The 21269-nt window shown below is 45.1% G+C and overlaps 1 protein-coding gene and 1 long non-coding RNA gene across 4 annotated transcripts in view; one reads left to right on the top strand and one right to left on the bottom strand.

Moving 5' to 3' along the window:
* The window catches only part of NT5E (5'-nucleotidase ecto), a 65623-nt gene extending 55252 nt beyond the window's left edge, over positions 1-10371 (bottom strand). Inside the window, exon 1 of the mRNA XM_024576581.3 lies at positions 9944-10371. Within this exon, the coding sequence (XP_024432349.1) occupies positions 9944-10282 (339 nt within the window). The 5' untranslated portion in view covers positions 10283-10371. The remainder of the gene's footprint in view (positions 1-9943) is intronic.
* The window catches only part of LOC123478292 (uncharacterized), a 34225-nt gene continuing 23326 nt past the window's right edge, over positions 10371-21269 (top strand). For all 3 annotated transcript variants that reach the window (XR_006653460.3, XR_008425587.2, XR_008425588.2), the window contains exons 1-2: positions 10371-10770; positions 20271-20390. This is a non-coding gene — a long non-coding RNA (uncharacterized lncRNA). The remainder of the gene's footprint in view (positions 10771-20270; positions 20391-21269) is intronic.

Below are 21269 nucleotides of genomic sequence, written 5' to 3'. Positions count from 1 at the left end.
GTGTCCCCAAATCGATAAAGCTGTGAGGCGGTCATAGTGTCCCAGCTATGATGAGCTCTTGATGTGGCACGCTTGGTTAGTTTGCCTCAACTTGCAGCAGAAATTTTATTACACGGTTTACCAGAGAATGTAGATATTTTCCAAGTTTTGAAGGGTCCCTCCCACCTCTCCATTTCAGGCCTGCCCAGCTTGAAACCAGGCTAGGTGGGTTGTAGACACTGTGAACACACAGGCCCAGGAGGGCACTGGTGGAAAAGAGGTCTAGACCACTTTGCCATTTCTTGTTTCAGCAGACACTAGATGGAGTTGTCTGGGTGTGAGTTGGTGGTCACTGCCCTTTCTCCACTCCTGCCCCCCTGCCACGGCTTCCTATTCCTCTCTGCTGGCCAGTGAGCCCCCTGCCAGGTGGAACACCCAGAGAAAAGCACTTACTCCCAGAAACTTATGAATGAGACACTTGTGCGGATGCATGTGACCCTGGGTGTTGGGAAAGAGCCTCCAGCACCATAGAGAAATGCCCTGAGAGGCCAGCAGTTCTACCCTTCTTCCCTTGGCCATCCCTCACAGCCAACCAGCCTTGAGGTCCTGTTGTTTGTGCTCCTGCCCCATCCCCCAAGGGATCTTTTCCTTCACCCCACACCACTGCCCCACTCTGACTCCTCAGCATCCTCTAGCTGGTCTCCTGGCCACCAGGCTCACACATTTCTCAGCCACTCACTCACTACAGGCAGCCAGAGTGCTCTTCTCCAAACACCCAGCTGCTTCCTGCTTTGAGTCTCTCCAAGGCTTCCCCACCTCCCACATCCCACCAAAATCTCAGTCCTGTCTCCCTGGACAGCCCCTCCTTGATATCCCTGAGCTGCCTAATTTCTTCTGCCAAACTTCAGGTGCTCTGAGTTTCAGGAACACTAAACCACTCTCATGCAATGAGCTGCTTTAGATGCAGCTCAAGTAAGATTGCCTTGAGAAGCCTTCAGTGGCAGCTCCGCTGTCGATGCCCTCCTCTCTGTGTGTCCATCATACCTCGCATGCGTGTCTCTAACAGCATTTGTCTTCACTGTGGCTGCCTTCCCTCACATCTTTCCCAGAAGCAGGAGTGGGGTCAACTGTCCCTGCATCCTCCGTGACACCAGACGAGTGCCTGGCACCAGTGCCCAGCAGATGTTTACTGAAAGGATAATAAAACCACCCACTCTCCAGCTCCTTTTAAATGGTCTCCGTTTTACTCTATTATTTGTATGGGAGCCATTAAAACTTTTCACAAGAAGGCAGAATATAAAAACAAATTTGGTAAGGTAGTTAAGCAATAACTTAATTGTAAAATGAGAGGAAACCACGTTGCTGGGAAGCAGGTGAAAAGCTCAGGCAACTGCCTCACAATTCAGAGTCTGAGCCCTGGCAGCCCCTTACAGGGCACCTGGCCTGGGTATCTCCTTTTCATTTCCTGTATTTTTACTTATATTTCTACTAACATCTTACTGGTACTTGTTTCTGAATGGAATAGGCTGTTTTTGTTTTTTATTTTAAACAAAGCTTGTTGAACTTTTCTGTGTGTCTTCTATGTGCACACATGTGGACATTATTTACATTTCATGATGGCAGTTATGGAGAAAATGGACACTTGGAATAGCCTCTGTTGGAAATTGGCTCGGATGTAACAGGGTGCAGCCGAGAGGGGGGCCCCAAATAGGGATTTGTAATGGGGTCCAGAAGAGCTTGGAGATAATTGGCTCTACACCACAGGGCCATACCTGCCTGGAATGCTGGAAGCTGTGGACAATTGTGGGAGGAGCCGGAAATGGGGCTGCAGAGGAAGATTGGAGGTGGATTTAAACCCAGGCGTGGCAGCCATTTGGCGTCTCTTTTTGGGACCATGTGTCCTTTCCAGGGACCACAAGGCTTGAGAGAGAGTTAGGACCACATGGCTTTGGGGTGTTCCCTTTTGCCACGTGGCTCAGGAAGCAGGAGAGACTTTGCCTGAAAGAAAAGGGGTGAAAGGACTCTTGCTGGTGGGCCATGAGAAGGTGCCACATGGTTCTGGATTAACTGGAGATCGTGGTGGTGACAGAGCTGATGGTGCCGGGAGCCTGAATCATGGCCTTGTTCTTCTTTCCTGAGATTCGGTACCCCAGACTGGGCAAAGGGGAGAAGGAAGGTCTGTGTGCATTTGTGGATATTCTAAAGAACTTTAGTCTGTATTATTTCAAATAAATAATTCCTTTCCTTTTCACCAATCTTTGGCATTGAGAGATGTCTCTCCTCTGGAGGCAGGCAAAGCGAACCTAGTAGGTGGGGGGAGGATCCCCTGGTGAAAAGGGGGGCTCATTTTATATTGTTCAGCCACCTCCCAGCCCCCGGTCTGGGTCTGTTCTGTAACAAGGAGACCAACTGTTTGGCCTGTCAAAGGGCCTACATTTGAATTAAAATGGGGGTATTTCAGAGCCTCAGCTTTGCTCACAGAAGACTATAAAAATTGTCATTGAATTTGACATAGGAGACTGTCAAGAAAAAGAAGAAGTTTTTAAAAGAAAAAACCAAAAAATAATTAAGACTTTCATGCTGTATGGGCCAGGCTCTGTTGACATATTAACTCATTTAATTCTTACAATGAATGAGGTAGGTGCTTTATTTGTCTTTTTTTGTCCTTTTCAGCGATGGGGAAACTGAGGCATAGAGCTCACACCACTAACATGTGGCAGAGCAACGTAGTGAACAGGGTAGTGAGGTTTCAGCATCTAGGGCCTTAACCACTCTGCCAAACTGCCGCTGATATAAATGCCTGGAAGGGATGGGTAGCATGACACCACCAGTCTCTCACAGGGTCCTAGAGTGCCAAGTAATGAGGTCACGGTCCCCATTCTCAGGAAGCTGACAGGGCAGACAGGGAGACAGCAAGACATAGTAAGCACATCAACCAATCCATCCATGCATGCATAAAACAAGCGGGAACCACAGAGAGGGACATGAGTGAGACAGCCTGGCAAAGACACAGGCACACCCTGCCTGTTAAGGGGGGAAGGGGCTCAGGGTGTGGGCTTTACCTCCATGGCACCAGTCAGGGGATGCTCACTGGCAAGTGACGTCAACTGTGTAAACAAGTGAGGAAATGAAAACAGGAGTGCCCAGGTCGTCAAAAATGTTTCCAGTGAAGAAAAGAGGCTTAAACACAACGTCAGAAGAAAAACAAAGGAAAGAATTGACTTAAGAGCAGTTTAATTTGCTGTGGTGCAGAAGAAAATAATTTTTTTCAATGCACAGATACCAATTGTACTAATGTCAAAAAGCCACCTGTCAGGAATTTGCAACACATATATTTAGTCATTTACACACTAGCTCACCCCCATCAAGGACCACCAGTTGCTGTCCACCTTATAATGTAAGTGTTAGGGTCAGGCTGGTCTGTTATACAGTGAGGCTCAGTTCCTCATCACTCAGGAAGACTCAACAATAACTTCGGGAGGGGATGATTACAAATTATGTTTGGTTTGGTTGACATATATCTGGCATTGTAGACCACTTCTGGTTTGGGGGCATGCTCCATCCTTCAGTTCTGGACCAGGGCATGTCAGCCCTGGCAGGTGAATATGGCTTCTGACTGAATGGCAGAAATAATTGTTGGGGCTCAGTCCAGCTCATCTGTACTTCAATGTTTGATGAATGAATAAATGAGTAAGTATTGAACAGACAGCATTTCACATTTTCCATATCATATGAAAAAATTTACAAACTCTCCATACATGCAAAATATGCATATCAATGTTACATTTAAAATGACCTGCTCAACTATTTGAGGTTCAGGCAGGTTTAACTTACATCTCTGAGGGGCCAGAGGGCTCTGGCTAATGTGTGTGTTATGTACAGAAGTAATTACTGAAGTGAGGGAAAGGGAATGTCAAGAGAATTTTCAAATTCTTGTGATGTGGTTGAAAAAAACAGAGGCAGGAATTTACAAAACACTCAGGTGTATCTGTGAGTGAGTTCTGGAAAGCTGCCAGTTTGGTGTGTGCTTTGTTTGGCTCTTTCCAATTTTTGGTTGAGCAAACACAGATGCCAGAATGAGGACAATATGAGCTCCTGAGGTCAGCTGCATCCAGCCCAGCCCTGTTGTGGACCTCAGACTGAAACAGAGGAGGCCAAAGGGCTGTGACCACATGCACAGGCTCACATCTCTGAAGCCTGGACACCAACAACCCCAGACACTTTCAGCCCCCAAGGTCTGAGATTCAGAAATACTAACAACCTACTTTGCCTTTAAAAAAAAAAAAACACCACTGTCATCAGGAGAGCCCTCTCAGGCCTCCCAGTGCAGTTTCAGAACTAGCGTTGCTAGTTCTGACTTCCTTTAACCAGCTTTGCAATTGAACATAGTAATTCTGACAGTTTCCTTGATATGAGAGTATTAAATTCCTTCACAAAAATTTCATTTGTAAAGCACTTGGATATAAGGTGACTTCTCTTTACTTTAGGGGTTAGTTTTCTGGGGAGGAGAGGAAACATGCTCACTGCCACAATCCTTATGCACAGGTGTTAGAACTTTAGTCATTTGTGTTTTGCTTTGCTTATCCCCCATCCTCCATTGGTCTTACCCAGACTCTTTATTTGGTTAAGAACGAGTTGAATGGGTACTGCCGCCTCCATCTACTGAACAGCGAGTTTCGCCCTAGCAGGTCTTGTTCACTGTCCTCAGTAATTAGCTGAGTCTGGCACAAGGTAGTGTTTGTGAATATTTGTGGACTGAATGAGTAAATGAGCTGCAAAGCCAACAGGCTTGAAACTAGGCTCATCCTCCTCCCATTTCCTTTGGCATTGTTTTCTATTACTAATAGAGTAACACTCCACCTGATATCTTGGGGCCCTCTTTATCTGGAAACAATGGGAGAAGACCCAACCCACTGCCCCATGAGGAAAGAGCTGCGTGAAGGTAACCGTGAGGAAGAAATAAGAGAGTTGTCAAGCAAACTTAGACCTGTAAAATTAGGTCCCAGGGCAAACCAAGTTATGCTGGTGGATTAGAAGCCAGACAGAGGGGTGGGCAGGGGCTGAAATGTTGAAAAATGACATGCAACACACCACTTTCTCCAGTTCCCCCATCTTATAGATGAGGAATTGCTGCCCAAACTTACAGAGCTAATGAGTTGGAAGAGGCAAGCCATAAAGCCTAGGTGTCCTGACATCCCATCCAAATCCCCTTCCACTGCCCAGATCTGTCACATCCACATAGGGGTCCAATTAGGTCCAGTAAGCCCAGGAAAAGCCTTTACACAGATTGCATTTCTGTGCTGCAAATAGCAGGCTTTAACTGTTGGGGTAAGCTTAAGTAGAAGAATCTGCATTCCTGTGTAGTAGTGTCAAAGTCTGCAGACTCTCCCAGTGCCCCCAGCTTGAACCCTCTTAGTCATCTCTTGATTACCACCCTCTTCTGAAACACTCCAGCCAACAGAAGGTGAGAGCCTGGCCGGCACTTACTGATCCCTTACTGTGGGCCCGCCTTGTGCTAAGCACTCAACATGCGTCATCATCTCCTTTAAACCTCACAACAACCTTTCGGATGAAGACTGCCATCACACCCATCTCACACATGTGGAAAAGGAGGCTCTATGAGATTAAGTGACCTACTCACAGTTCATAGATTCTAAGGGGCAGAAAGAGGTCTTGATCACAGACCCAATCACCAGGGAGTTCATCCTTTCAGCTGTAGCCATACTGCCTGCCTACTAAAACTGGCTCCTCTGGATACAGCCTTTCTTTCCCCATCGCCACAGTTCAGTTCTTAGCATCTCACACCCACACTACTGCCCTGCCTCTTCTCCCAGCCTCTTCTGTGGTGTCTTCTCCTTTCATCCATTTCTGCTCATCTTCCAAAACTGAATTCAAACTCTCTAATCATGGCTTGGTTTTTCTGGCCACCAGCCCTCATTCTAAAGCTATCTAGGGGTCCCCAGCCATTAGTCATCTCAGAAACTGGGTACAAAGACCAAATATTTCTTTTTTCTTGTACCAGACTCATGTTCTACTCAGAAACCTCCAGTGGCTCCCTCACAACAGAGGAGAGCTCAGACTTGTCCAATTGGCCTGTAATCTGTACACAACCTCACCTCCCATGATTCCTACCACTTACCACTTACCACTTATGGCTGGTCCACCTTCCAGACTCCTGCCTCCTTTAAACACCATTTGTTTAAAGATTGAGGGGGAGTAGAGGGCTCCAGTCACTCAAGAAAGCAATCTGGTAGTCCTTAGTCAAAGTCAGGATACACCTGCCTGTGGCCAGCAATTCTGCCCTTGTGCATGGATCCCAAAGAAATCCTCACAGGCGGGACCAGCGGGAGGCTATTTGGAGCAGCATGTTTGTGGAATTGCAGCATAATTTGTGTGGACCCATCACTCGGGGGTTGAGGGGGGAGCCAATGGTAAAGTCTGTGGAGATCTCTGTGGAGCACGATGCACATTATGTGGTCTACACAGAGTGACAGACACAAATCATACAACCAGTTTAGGACAAAAGTAAGAAGTACAATGAGCTGAGTAACAGGATGAGTTACATAATTTAAAAATACAACCACCTCAAAGAATAACAAAGGCTCTGCAAGTCATACAGAAACAAAATATAAACATCTAACACAGTAGAATGGTTACCTATGCGGGACATGAATACCTGACTAGTGGTCCCCTGGGTGACTTAAAGACTGGGGCCACGGTCCCCACCCCAGCTGCTGGCTCAGTTACCTTGGAGCAATTTGTGGACAGAAAGTGGGCTGTCAGGCCAGGGCCTCAGAAGCAGGGGCAGCTAGAGAGGAGGCTGCCCTTCTCTACTGAGGCTATCTTCCTCACAGCCCACCTACCTCTATGGTGATGGTGAGAATCTCATCTCTAGAGATGAGTTCATTTGGCTTTGTGCTTTGGGAGTGGAGATTCCATAAGTCTGCTCAATGAGTAAACATTAAGGATAGTTTAGACAATGGGACTTGGAAGAGATGGTGAAGGGGATAGAGGAGGGAGGTAAACTGTGCCAGGCTGTCAGAATCAGATAAACTGATAGCTGCAGAACTCAAACCTTCCCTTCCTCTTAACTTTTTTTTTGCAGACCACTTGGACATAAACATCTACTGAGTACTTACAACAAGCCAGCAGGGTGCTAGGGAGTTTCACATTAATTATCACATGTATTGTTCACAAATATCCTACCCACAGATGGGGGTTATCCCTCCTGGTTTGTAGCTGGGGAACTTGAGGTCAGAGAAAGTAACCTGGCCACGCTGGCCTGCACTGTGAGTGCCTCCATCTTGTTTTCCTACTGCCTGGGGAACACCAGCCTATCCACTGTTACAGCTATGAACTAGCTGCTTTTGACATCCTCTGTCCAGAGTTTTCTGCCTAGCAATGGGTCCAGATCTCCAGTCTCACGTTGGGACCTCCCGGGCTATCAGAATTGTTCCAGCAGCTCTTGCTGGAATGTAGCAGGTCTAGAAATTCTACATCTCCTCAGAGACTCGTGGTGAGGGAACTCCTGGGGTTAAGCCAGGTTCTAGTAACTTCCTCTTTGCCTCCCACACACTTGAGTCCTTATTTGTGGCTCTTCTAACTAGGTCTAGTTTTTAGAGAACTGGAGACTGTCCCTCCACAACTGTTTTCCACCCTGATCTGAATCTCCAGCTTCCTGAGATGCAAGATATGGTATGGGATAAGGCGTGGGGGGAGGGGGATCCTTTAACACATTCTCCGAGAGTAGTATAAACAAAATGACAGTGAACAATCTCTGTAAAACAAGACTATGGCAGAGTTTTGCCATAGGCTAAAGCATTACAAGAACCAGGATTGTACGCAGGTCAAATGATGCTTGTCAAACCCAGAAATGCACAAAGTTCTGAAGAGATGGTGTCAGAAAGGTGGCTTTCAATCAGCCTTACCACTGGCCCTCCTCACCGGCTTTACACCCTGACAGCTATGTAAGCACCCTAGTTTTCAGGTCTCAGTCCAGTCACTTCGAGTGAAATTTAAAAGAAAGTAATTCCATCCAACATAAAGTATTCTACAGTTCCTGGTGGTGATTATAACTTGCAGATTGCCCACGCCTCACCCAGAGTCCTGTCATAAACACTTGCTGAGGTGATTAACACCACAAGCTCAATTTGACTTAAAAAGGAAAACAGTATTAGAGAAAACTATGAATTGTCCCTTTTTTTTTAACCAAAAGGACTTTATACAGCTGCAAAGAAAAGGGTGTCACAAAAAGAAAAGTTTACAAAGTTGTGGTTTATATGTGAAATAAAAAATAACTCATGTAAGGTTTATTTTACCCTTCTGGAAGGCAAATGGAGACATATGCTAATAACAGTTCAATTAAATAAATATTTATTTTGCCATTACCGTGTGCAAAACACCAGGCAGGTTGAGCTGTGGAGATACCAACACTGAGATCACACAGAGTTCTTGACACCCACAATTCTTCTGTGGAGTCAGGGGCTAGTGAGTCCCCCAGATAAACTCTGGGACTTAGGGATCCCTTCAAATTGCTGTTGCTTTGAGCATCCCTGATAACCTTAAAACCAACAATCAGAGTAGAGAGGAGCTCTCTGACCTTCTCTTATCTCTCTAAAATGAGCTTCCTTGTTAAAGGGGGGAAAAAAACCCCACTTAAACTAAACAACCCTAGCCTCTCATCATCTTTTCCTGTCCTTTCTCCAACTTTCCAGGAAAAATACAGCATTGTGCTTTGCTGACGTCTGTGCTCTTCTTATACAAAATATATTGTTAGCCCTCTGTATCGCAGGCGGGACCACGCCTCTCCTTCCCTTCCACATGCGTGGATTTTACCCATCTACCTGGACCCTTGCTCTGCTCTTTCTCTTCTGAAGCTCCTAATATTTCTTGTCCCAGTTTAATCCCTAGAATCTCTTTCCTCTAGGATTTTACACAGGGTTAAACTTGGGTGGTGGTGGCTTGCTTAAGTAAACAAACCATATATATGTTTTGGTTATACTTATTTGTTAATATGCAACCCTTGTCTGCTCCTTTTCTAAAATTCAGTCCAACAAATAAGGCGTAACCTCAACAGAGCATTTGGGAGCTTGGACTTAAACTGTTGCATGCATTTTAAGAGTCCCTCATCTCTTAAGTTGGACTCTTCCTAAGTCTCTTCTGCCAAACTGATTTTATTGAAATCCTTTGAAACACCAGTGTTTTAGAATATTGGTCCTCTCTGGAAGTTTCTTTCTTTCTTTTTTTCTTTTTAAAAAATTTACATGGCAGTGTCTGGTAACAATAACAACTAACATTTAGAGAGGCCATATGTACTCTGTGCCAGGCAGCCCTTTGGGGAAGATACAGTTCTTATTCCCATTTTATAGAGGATGGATAGAACTGAGGCACGGAAAGAGTAAATAACTTGCACATGAGGTAGCTGAGCAGGGAATCTAAACCAAGGCTGTGAATTTAAGGTCAAGCTCCAGAGTCAAATGGCTTTGGAATCCACCCTTATCCGGTCTCTGTCTTTTGAGGCTGGTGCCCTGGATAATGTACTCAACCTCTTTGACTCTGAGTATCCCTGCCAATAAAATCGAGATAATGCATTCTTAAATAGCTGGAGCAGTAAATGAACGAGATGCGTGGCGGGTCTACTTGGGTCCCTGGTACTGGACAGTTGTCAATCTCCCACACAGCCCAGCCGAACCGTCTCAGGCAGGGCTGGGTCCTGCTCCTCTAAATACGGCATCCCTTGGTGGAGGCCCAACTTCAAAATGTTTAAGGCTAATCATCCAAGAGGCTTCTGCATCTGCGTCTACCTGGCACACTGACCAGAGTCTCACTCCCCACATCTCTCCCGGGGTACTAAGCTTGCAACCTCGCGCTAAGCAGGTTGCAAGCTTCTCCTGCACCCGGGCTTCTATTTCCTTCCGGACTTCTACTCGGAGCTCCCAAGCCTCCGCGCCCGCCACCGGCTTACCATGGCATCGTAGCCCAGGGCGTTCATGAAGTGCGCCACCTCAGCTCCCTTGTATACAGTGAACCAGATGGTGCCCTGGTACTGGTCGCCAGCGTCGAGTAATAGCACGTGGGGCTCAGAGGTGCGGATCCGCTGCACTTGAGTGTACAGCCTGGCTACGCCGCCCACGCAGCGGCTGGCATTCACACACTTGCTTGAGTCTTCGCTGGTCTGCTCCAGTCGGCTGTGCACATCGTTGGTGTGCAGGATGGTGAGTTCCCAGGCGCTGGCCGCCTGCCACAGCAGCACGCCCAGCGCTAGGAGTCGCGGCGCTGACGCCCGTGGGGCTCGATGACACATGGCTGCCGCGGGCGCGTGTAATGTGTAATGGGCGCAAGTGCCGGCAAGCCGAGCGAGCAGCGGTATGTGGAGGCAAATGCAGGCTAGCGGAGGAGTGAGGCGCTTAGGCGAGCGGGGCGGAGCCGGGGCGGGACCAGGGCGGGCGCTTTTTCAGCCCGAAGTCCATCCCTTCGGCCTGGCGCGCATGGTCACCCTATCTGACCCTGGCACGCGGGGCGCCCCAGGCGGCGCTGGCAGCTGGCATCCGCCCCTGCAGGAACAGTGGGAAAGTTGTTCCTGGTGAGGAGCGAGCACCGGCCAGGATCTCGGCCGAACAAGAGCTTGGGCACCCGCAATCCCACTGCTGGCGGAGTTGGAGGGTCCACCCTGCGTCTACCACTTGGCTGATTCTCGCTTCTTTTGAGGAACAAATTTTTCTAAAGAGAAATCTCACGGTTTGTGATGGACTTGTGGAGGATTGTGCGAGCTCGTCACTGGAAAGAGCGAAAGTGGGTAAAGAAAGGAGGTGGAAAGAAAGGTGGGCCTGGTGGCGGGTGTAGGGTGGGGAGAAGAGTAGAGAGAGATCGAGATGAAGGAGAGAGACACGATTTGCATTTTGTACTGTGGGAACCAAAAACGGATTGTGAGAGAACCAGCCGCTCTCTTTCCAGTCATTGTGAGAACTCACTAAGTCTACTTCATTTAGGTGTAGAATTTTAGAAGCTAATAAATAATCCAAATCCAGTTAGCATTTATTTACCATTAAAACCTTAGCGATAAAACGGCAATGGTGCGTAGACAGCTATGGGAAGCTAAAACGAACCATGAGGAGTACAATTAGTAGCTATGAGTGCATGCTGCAGCCTTCTGTTGCTTTTGTAGGCATTTTTTTCTTTCTGTCCTATTTTTAAGGGTTTAATGTGTTAAGGATGGCGCACACATCTTTTAAGTCAAAGCTTTTGACAAGGAGGATAATATGAATACAATAAACAAATCAATCCAATAAACAAATCATTATAATCTAATTTTAAATGGCAGTATTTCCCTCTGTTTAACAGGTTGATTTCTTAGTGCAATCAATAATCTACCCACTTAGGTTGCTGGATTGGGGTGGGTGGGTGAAAAAGGTGAAAGGGATTAACAAGAAGTGCAAACCACTGGTTATAAAATTAGTCACGGGGATGTAAAGTACAGCATAGGGAACATAGTCAATAACATTGTAATAACTGTGTGTGGTGTCAGGTGTGTGCTAGCCTTATTGTGGCGATCACTTTGTAAGAGATATAAATGTCTAATCACTATGCTGCACACTAATATAATATTGTATATCAATTATAATTTTTAAAAAGTAATCTAGGCACTTTGGGAAGGGAAGGAGAAGGGTGTTTACCCATTAATATGTCAATGGACATTTTTTTTTCACCTTTTGGCAATTATGAATAATGCTACTTGAACATGGGGTACAAATATCTTTTTAAGTTGTTACGGAACTAAAGGGGTTAATTTGCCTGTATGCATCAAAGCCCAATCAAATATGAGAAGAGTTTAGATCAAAGTAAAGGGTTTTTTTTTTTTTTTTTTTTAAAGAAAATGGCAGCAAGCCTTGAGTCACAGCTGAGCTTGTGCTCAGACACGGGGCCCCCGGGTGGCACGGGGAGAGTGTATATATGGGAAAAGTTATTAATCATGGTGAGGAAGCAAGTTGGAGTCCTAGGCTCTACTGATTGGTTTGGGGCCAGAGTAGAGAGTAGTTAATCATTTTTTAGGTCCTCATATCAACCATGCCATCTTTCTATCTAGTTTCATGAGTGTGGTAGGTAGGTTCAATATGGGCCTGGGGTTGAAACACTTAAAAAAAGACGTTATCTTTAGTTTGAGCAAAACTCTGTTTCTGTGGTCAAGTGACTTGAGGCTTTGTTCTTAAGAGTTTGATGCTGACCAGGATCTCACATCCTAAGGACTTAATGATTAAGGAAGGGAGTGAACAAACATAAAGAAGAAAGAATCATATTAAACAAAAGAAGTTTCTGTGTTGTTGCAAAGTCTGCACTTTCAGTTGTGAAAAATGATGTGACTTAATGGAGGTCAGCTGGGAATCCAGCCCTGGCATGCACTCTGGGCCTTACCAGAGTCCACATTGTACCAGCCGAGTCACCAAAAACTGTAACTAAGTGCAGGTCCAGCTACCTACCTCTTTGAAAATGATGCTTGAGAGGCAGGTGCTAATGTAAAGAAAAGTGGTTTATTCAGATACTGGCCATCTGAAAGAGGGGGGACTCATGTTTCAAAGACCTTCTCTGTATCTCAGTGCAGGCAGAGGTTTTTTATGAAGAGGGAGAGGGGAACAGAACAAAGAGAAGATCAAGGGAGTGGGTTGCAAAGTTCTCTATGTGCAGACGAGCACAGTCCATTCAGGTAAGGCAAGTGATAGTCCACCATGTGTCATCCTGGTTTAGTCATCTGGGCTTCATGTCATCCCAGCTTCATGTTATCCTGACTCCACAGTTGAAAGTCAGCAAAGCTCCCGGAGCTAGGATGCCTGAAGGTCAGAGTCTGTATCTTTTGAAGTTAGTTCCTAGGATTCTTTTTTTAAAAAAATTTTTAAATTTAAATTTTTTAATTTATTACAAGTATATTTATTGATTATGCTATTACAGTTGTCCCATTTCCCCCCCTTCACTCCACTCCATCTTGCCCACCCCCTCCCTCCCACATTCCCCCCCTATAGTTCATGACCATGGGTCATCCTTATAAGTTCTTTGGTTTCTACATTTCCTATACTATTCTTACCCTCCCCCGGTCTATTTTCTACCTACCATTTATGCTACTTGTTCTCTATACCTTTCCCCCCTCTCTCCCTCTTCCCCTCCCACTCCCCTGTTGATAACCTTCCATGTGATCTCCATTTCTATGGCTCTGTTCCTGTTCTAGTTGTTGGCCTAGTTTGCTTTTGTTTTTGTTTTAGGTGTGGTTGTTAATAACTATGAGTTTGCTGTCATTTTTACTGTTCATATTTTTGATCTTCTTTTTCTTAGGTAAATCCCTTTAACATTTCATATAATAAGGGCTTGGTGATGATGAACTCCTGTAACTTGACCTTATCTGAGAAGCACTTTATCTGCCCTTCCATTCTAAATGAAAGCTTTGCTGGGTAGAGCAATCTTGGATGTAGGTCCTTGCCTTTCATGACTTGGAATATTTCTTGCCAGTCCCCTCTTGGCTGTAAGGTCTCTTTGGAGAAATCAGCTGACAGTTTTATGGGGAACTCCTTTATAGGTGACTGTGTCCTTTTCTTTTGCTGCTTCTAAGATTCTCTCCTTCTGTTTCATCTTGGGTAATGTAATTATGATGTGCCTTGGTGTGTTCCTCCTTGGGTCCAGCTTCTTTGGGACTCTCTGAGCTTCCTGGACTTCCTGGAAGTCTATTTCCTTTGCCAGATTAGGGAAGTTCCCCTTCATTATTTGTTCAAATAAGTTTTTAATTTTTTGTTCTTCCTCTTCTCCTTCTAGTACCCCTATAATTAGGATATTGGAACGTTTCAAGATGTCCTAGAGGTTCCTAAGCCTCTCCTCATTTTTTTGAATTTTTGTTTCTTCATTCTTTTCTGGTTGGATGTTTCTTTCTTCCTTCTGGTCCACATCGTTGATTTGAGTCCCAGTTTCCTTCCCGTCACTGTTGGTTCCCTGTATATTTTCCTTTGTTTCTCTTAGCATAGCCTTCATTTTTCCCTCTAATTTGTGACCAAATTCAACCAATTCTGTGAGCATCCTAATTACCAGTGTTTTGAACTGTGCATCTGATAGGTTGGCTCTCTGTTTGCTGCTTAGTTGTATTATTTGTGGAGCTTTGATCTGTTCTTTCATTTGGGCCATTTTTTTTGTCTTGGTGTGCCTGTTATGTAAAGGGACGGAGCCTTAGGTGTTCACTGGGGCAGGGTATCACTGGTTGCTGTGCTGTGATGCTGTATATGGGGGAGGGGCCGAGGGGGAGCAATGGCACCTGCTCCATTCTCTACCGGATATCAATCACTCCCTTTGCTACCCACAATCAAATTGGGACCCTCTGGTGCTGATTCCTGAATGAGTGGGCTTGTGCACGCTCTAGGTCCCTGTGGGTCTCTCCAATAAACTCTCCTGTGAGGCTGGGAGAGTCTCCTGCTTCCGCCTCAACCCCCACGGGTGTTTTCACTCAGAGGTTTGAGGCTTTATTTCCCTGCACTGGAGTCCTGGGTTACGTGGTCTGCTTCACTCTCCCCGCCATTCCTCCCCATTTATCTATACGCAAATGTGGGGCCATGGGGTCTGCTAGCTGTCACACTGCCTGCCCCATTTGTTCCACAATCCACCACCTCTCTTGGTCCATCCCTGCCAGCCTCTGAGTTGCTGCCTGTCCTCTCTGCCCGGGCTGCCCATCTGTGCCCCGCCTACCAATCTGGACGAATGTTTCTTCTTTATTTCCTTGGTTGTCAGACTTCCTTGATTGTTGATTTTCTGTCAGTTCTGGTTGTTTTTTTTTTTGTTTTTAAATTGTTGTTGTCCTTTTGGTTGTGCGAGGAGGTGCAGTGTGTCTACCTATGCCTCCATCTTGGCTGGCTCATAGTTCCTAGGATTCTTATAAAACATGCTGTTCATCTATAAGCTACATATCAGTCAGAGTCAGCATTTATAGAAATAATGTCAAAAGAATGGCAGGGTGGGTTACAATTTCCCATTGTTACACTTTTCCACTACTACAGTAATATAAACAAAACCAATCCAAAATGGGGTCAGAGCTTCTATGCATAGGAACTGCTTTGTATATCTTTCTCCTCCAACCTCTGGAATGTCAAAACTGGGCACAATATCAGCCTTGGGACTGGGCCTAAAGCAATGCTGCATCCCAAACCATTGTTTGCAAAGATAACAAGAAAGACAGTATTATGACTTTTGAAGTGAAGATTAAAAAATTTCTTTAGAATTAGCATCACTATGCTACTTTATTTGCACTGATAGAAATACCTTCCTTCTACTGATAAAATTATTTCCCTTCCCTTACTCATAGATACCCCTAACCTTCACCTCCTAATTGGAACACTATTTGGGTTTCTGTCTAAATCAATGCTTGCTGAATAGCTATTCTATTGGATCTCAAATAAATGCTTGTTGCCTATCACTTTGGCCTTCATTTTTAGTTTAACACATTTTTTTGGTTATATACTCAGAAGTGAAATTGCTGAGTCATATGGTGTTTCCATTTACTTTGTTGAGGAATTGCCATTCTATAGATGATTGAACCATATAACACTCCCATCAGCAATGCACAGAATTGTAATTCTCCACATCTTCCTCAACACGTGTTTCCTGTTTTTTGATAATAGCTATTGGGGAAATAGTATCTCATTTATTCCAAGGCTGTTTGAGAAGTAGCATCTCACTTTGGTTTAATTTGCATTTCCCCAGGACTGGTATGGGGCTGGGACACCTAATGCCTTAGGGGGCATGGACCTCTGTAGCCAAGTAATCCCTCCCATTTCATAACTGCCACATGCAGGTGTGGGTCCCACCCATCCTGCATCTCCACTCTCCCACCAGCCTTGACATGGCTTTTTCTGCATATTCTTAGTCATAGGACTAGTGTTCACCTAATCTTTAGGTGGTTCTCAGTGACCTTTTTTCTGTAGTTTAGTTGTAAATTTGGAGTAGTCATGACAGGAGGCAAGCACAGTGTTGACCTACTCTGCCATCTTGACTGGCAGTGTCTAAAGATAAACACTTTACTCAAGAAGTTATATGCTGGGGCAGGACTACCCACCATGATCTGCCCAGTTAGGACATGCTTTTTCCTCCCTCACACCTCCAAACAACCATTCTAACCTGCTCTCACATTTAATAGTAGATCACATTTAATAATAGTTCAGATTTAATAACAATAAACTTATTGAAAAATAAGACACAACTCCATTTGTCAAATCACAGTAGAATTGGAGCCAGTTAGCTATGGATATAGAAGTTCTTCAAAAATGAATGAAAGTGTTCTGTGAGAATCAACACAGAACAGTTGTATGGTGTGTGGAATAAAGATTGATGCTTATTTCATTATATTTGTAAATTGCATGCTATAGTCCTTTGTATCAGTAAAATTTGTAATAAATATGTATCTGTGTAAATGCATGCATTCTTTTGAGAGTCAGCTGTTGCACATTTAGCGGCCACCACTGGAACTATCTAATCAATAATTTGTTAAAGTTTCTTTTGTGATGTGAACTTATTTTATTTCTTAACACAAGTATTTATTAAAATGCCCATGTTTCTTTAAGTGTGCTGAGACATTACATTTACTTAGGTGAACTGAATTAAAAATCTGAGACCTGCTTTGATGTGAAAATGGGGGAAATCTATTTGCCCACAGGCATCTTGCCACACTTGGGTTATGCTGTTCACTATGTATTTTTGTCTTACTGGAGAGAAAAGTTAACGTGATATATAACCTGGCTAAATACTTCATCCAAGAGCATTTAACTAGTACGTAGCAGACAGATTTTGAATACAATTTAACACTCATATTAAATCATTAAGTCCTTACAAAAGTGTGAAGGTGTAGATGTTATTATTCCCCTTTCATAGTAATAACATTGAGGTTCCATGTGTTAAATCAATTGTCCAAGATTCCACAGGTGAACAGGTTTTACCCCCTTTTTAAACATGTAACTGTTTCACACAAGTTCTCTGCCCACTCACAATATTTATATCCTGCTCTCTACCCCCATTCAATATCTCTGACAGGAGAGGTTCTGGGTCTCGGTTTTTCTGAGGAGACTCAAGAAGCTTGATATCCTGACTCACAGCTTTTGCTACAGTATGGTGGTCACAGCAGGACAATCAATGGATATCTGCCCCTTTCATGAACCAGGCCTAATAGAGCGGGTTGGGTCTGAATCATTTGGGATGCATAGAACAGATACAGAGTGAGGAGACGAGCCCTTTTGTCCACTCATCCACTCTGGTACCTCACCTCAGACCCACTCACTCCACTACTTGGGGCAGACAGAAGTTCAGTCTGCAACCTCTGTCACAGCCACTCATGTTATGTCAAAGTTCCCTTTAACCAGGGGTGTCAAACTCATTTTCACCAGGGACCACATCAGCCTCGATGTTGCCTTCAAAGGGCCGAATGTAATTTTAGGACTGTATAAATGTAACTACTCATTAACAGTTAAGTGAGAGCTTGGTGCTGCCTCCAGGTATAAATAAGGTGCTGGGCTGGATAAAATAAGGTGGAGGGCCGGATTCAGCCCACAGGCCTTGTGTTTGCCACCTACGCCTTAAACTATCCTCATTCCTTTTAAGTCTTTTTTCTCTTTGTTGCTCTGATTAGGTGTTCTTTCTACCTTGTCTTCCAAATCACTGATTCAATCCTTTGCTTCGTCTAGCCTACATTTAATTCCTTCTACTGTATTCTCCATTTCAGATATTGTATTCTTCACTTCTGACTGGTTTTTATTCAGAGTTTCCATATCCTTTTTCATGCTGATGTAGTTCCCACTAAGTTCCTTGTAGTTCCCATAAAATTCCCTGTAGTTCTCACCAAGTTTCTTGAGCATCCTTAAAACCATTACTTTGAATTCTATGTCTGATACTGTTACCGAAAGGAACTAGTGGGGGACCCAGATACTGTTACGAAAACAGGCCCCCTCCCCTAGGGTCTTTTTGTACTATGGTTCTTCTTGCCTGCCGCCAGATATTAGGAATTTTGGCTCTCAATGCCAGAGTTTTGTAAAAAGGAAAGGAACTACTGATTAAAAATTTATACAGGTTTAGAGTAATGGCAGGATGTCACCGTTAAAATCCCATAGTACCTTTAAAATACCCACAAACACACACACATAGTCCTGCCTTTCCCACCTTTGCCAAGTCTAGCCAGTCATGGGTACCGTATCCCGGGAAAAGAAATAGAAGTCTGTACCTTGGGTAGACTTCTGGTTCCTCCCAGTAATCTGTGCTCAGCTGGGCAGATCTCCTGCAGTCCCCAGCACCATCAGCTGTGTCACCGGGATCTCTAGTTCTTAATCCAAAACCACATGGCACCTCCTCATGCCCCACCAGTGAGAGTCCTTTCACCACTTTTCTTTCTGCTTGGTCTCGCATTTTCCTCCCATCTAGTCCTGCATTGTCTCTCATGCATTTTCTCCCCTTCCTTGTGGTAGCCTGCCTTTAGTGTAAATCCCAGCCTAGCACCTCCTCCATCACCCCATTTCCAACTCCTCCCACAATCAGCTACACCTGCCAGCACTCAAGTAGTTTCTGCTTTTCTTGGTTGCCATAGTCTGGGCAGATGTGGCCCCCTAGTGTGGAGCAAACCATCTCCAAGCTCTGGTGCAGGTGCGGTAAGGGGTGCTGCCTCCCAGTTACACGATGGATCAAAGTTATGAATACCTTCTGGCTTCATTCAGGCTGGAAGACTGGTCTGCTATTATTGATATGCAAAATGACTCTCCATGGCCCTGCTCCAGGTCTCCCTTCCCCCAGTCAGGTCTATGGGGATATCCTATAATTCTGGACACCCCAAGTTCTAGACACCATTACAAACTCCTCCTTTGGAGGGCCCTGGGGCTTCCCAGCTTATACCTCGTTATAATACTACTTGCCTCAATTTCATTTAGCTCTTTTTCTGGAGATTCCTTCTTTTCTTTCATTTTGTGGTTGTTTCTTTGTCTCCCCATATTAGTTGTCTCTTTCTGTTTTTTTTTTTTTTCCTATGTATTAGAAAGATCTGCTTTGACTCCCAGTCTGTGGGGTGGCCTTATGTGTGAGGTATCCTATGGGACCCGGTGGTGCAGTTCTCCTTGATCTCCTGGATACTCTGGGAATGTCCATTGGGTGGGTTATGTGACCTCTCCTGTTGTAATTGGGTTTTGATTGTCCTTAGCCCGTTCATTGGTGGGATTTCCCCTCCAGCTGGCTGACTGAGGGGCTCAACCCCAAACACATCTTGAAAGCTGTTGTACAGGTGCTGACAGAACAAAACAAAATGATGCACAGACATATACACACACAAAAAGAAACAAAAATTCACAACAAAAATAACAACAAAAGAGAAAAAGAGTAGTAAAAGAAAAAGAATACAAGAAGACAAAAAAAAGAAAAAAGATTATGATAGGAGAGAAGGAAGAGAAATATTACGGATAAAGAATAGAAAGAAAAACAGCAAAAAAGAACAAAGAAAATAAAAAATAAAAGGAAAGAAAAAATAATAAAAAAGAGTAAAGTAAGAGATATGAAAGAAAAATAGAGGAAAAAAGAAAAAATAGAAGAAAAAATAAAAATTATGAAAAAGAAAAAAGGAAAATAATGAAAAAGAACAAAGTGGAATTTGTCTCAGTAGAGTTTAATGTCTGCCTGTTGGGATCTCTATTTGGATATGGCTTTGATGTTGTCTGAAGCTGGTGTAAGCTAATGTCAAATGCTGTTCACATCTGGCCCTCAGCAGCCTGTTCAAAACTACAAGCAGTCTACAATGTGTGGCTGCCTCTGCCAGTCTTGGCTGCACATATGAGGGGCCAAGCTGTGCTGTAAGGCCAGCTTTTACCAGCACAGGACCCAGAATCAGGTCAGCAGCCATCTCAAGGGACTGCAGGATCTGCCTCTGCCTGCCTCTGCTTGCCAGCCCTGTGTCAGTCTTAGTCACTGAACTGCTTCTGAAAGGGCTTCTGGAAGATTTGGGAGGAGTAGACACCTGGATCTCCTGTGGTGGGGAGGTGCCATTCTGATTCCAGGAAAGATGGTGGGTGTTCCCCAATACATCTGAGTCTGTCCTGGATTATCTTCCTCAATTTGACAGGGCAGAACCCCTAGTAGGTAAGTGGGTGGGGCCTCTGGAGTTGGTCTGCTGGAAACCAGGAGGGGTTTCTATTGGCTCTCTGTTGAGGGGAAAGCACCAGTCTGGGGTCCTGGGAAAGGGTAAGGAAGGGACGTGCCCCAAAGCCAGTCCATGACACCCGTTGAATCTGCTTATGATGCTGTCTCCTTTTTAGGTAGCAGCCAGGAATGAGCAGCCAGAGGAGCAGCCAATCTAATGAAGAACTTAAAACAGGACGCTAGATGCAAAGGGGAGGCATGTCACCCACTAACTCAGCAGTCCTGAGCCCGGTCCGGTAAGACGCCAGGTTCCACACATCACACACAAAACTGTGATAGAGCAGGAGGAGGGCGGGGGCCCTGAAATTCTGTGTGTATCATTTCCATTAGGGGGAAAAGAAAGCCTTTGAACTGTGCATCAATCCCAAGGTCTGGAGAGGGGAGGAGGAGGAGTACCTAAAAGCTGGCTAAAGTATATAACCCCTGAAGCCCAATAGTGTGCTCAGATTTGCTAGGTGCCCACTTTGGGCTCAAGTGTATAAAACAAACTTACTAACAACTATATTTCCTGGATACGTGGGGCATTCAGACTACCTGGGTGCCTGCCTGCAGTTTTGTGCGCAAGTGTATTTCATAAATAAGCTTGCTATCCTATTTCCACTATATGTGTTTGTATCTTGCCCGATTCTCTTGCAAGCAAAGCAAGAACTGAGGAGGGGAGGAACCCCCTGACTCTGGTCTTCCTGGTAACATCCTTAGTGGGGGGGTTCAGATGCAGAGTTGGGGAAAAAAGATGCAGGGTGGGGCGAGTGGCATCCCACAGGGTGGGGTAATTGTTTCTCACCAGGTTGATTTCTCTGGGAAGGGCTTGCTCTTCTCACGAAAAATGGCTGATTCTATATAGAGGGATGACCCCACATAGGGATACTGGCAGCTGCTCCCCCATGTCTCTCCCCAGTGCCTCCTACTCCCAACCTTCCTCAGGCGACTCCAGTCCACACTGCCCTCCCTTCACTGGAGCCCAGGGTGAGTGGCTGCGAATGAAAAAGTTGTGTTCTGGCTTCTTTAAAAAAAAAAAAAAAGTGGCTTTGTCTCCAGCGGGCTTTGGCTCCCCGTGGACAGAAACCCCACTTCCGCGCTGGGGAGGCCAGTCTGGGGTCCGGGCTTCCTTCCTC

The sequence above is a fragment of the Desmodus rotundus genome, chromosome 11 (genome assembly GCF_022682495.2).
Source record: "Desmodus rotundus isolate HL8 chromosome 11, HLdesRot8A.1, whole genome shotgun sequence".
Classification (NCBI taxonomy): Eukaryota; Metazoa; Chordata; class Mammalia; order Chiroptera; family Phyllostomidae; genus Desmodus; species Desmodus rotundus.
Note: the sequence above shows the minus strand (reverse complement) of the source record. Positions and strands in the feature narration are given on the sequence as shown.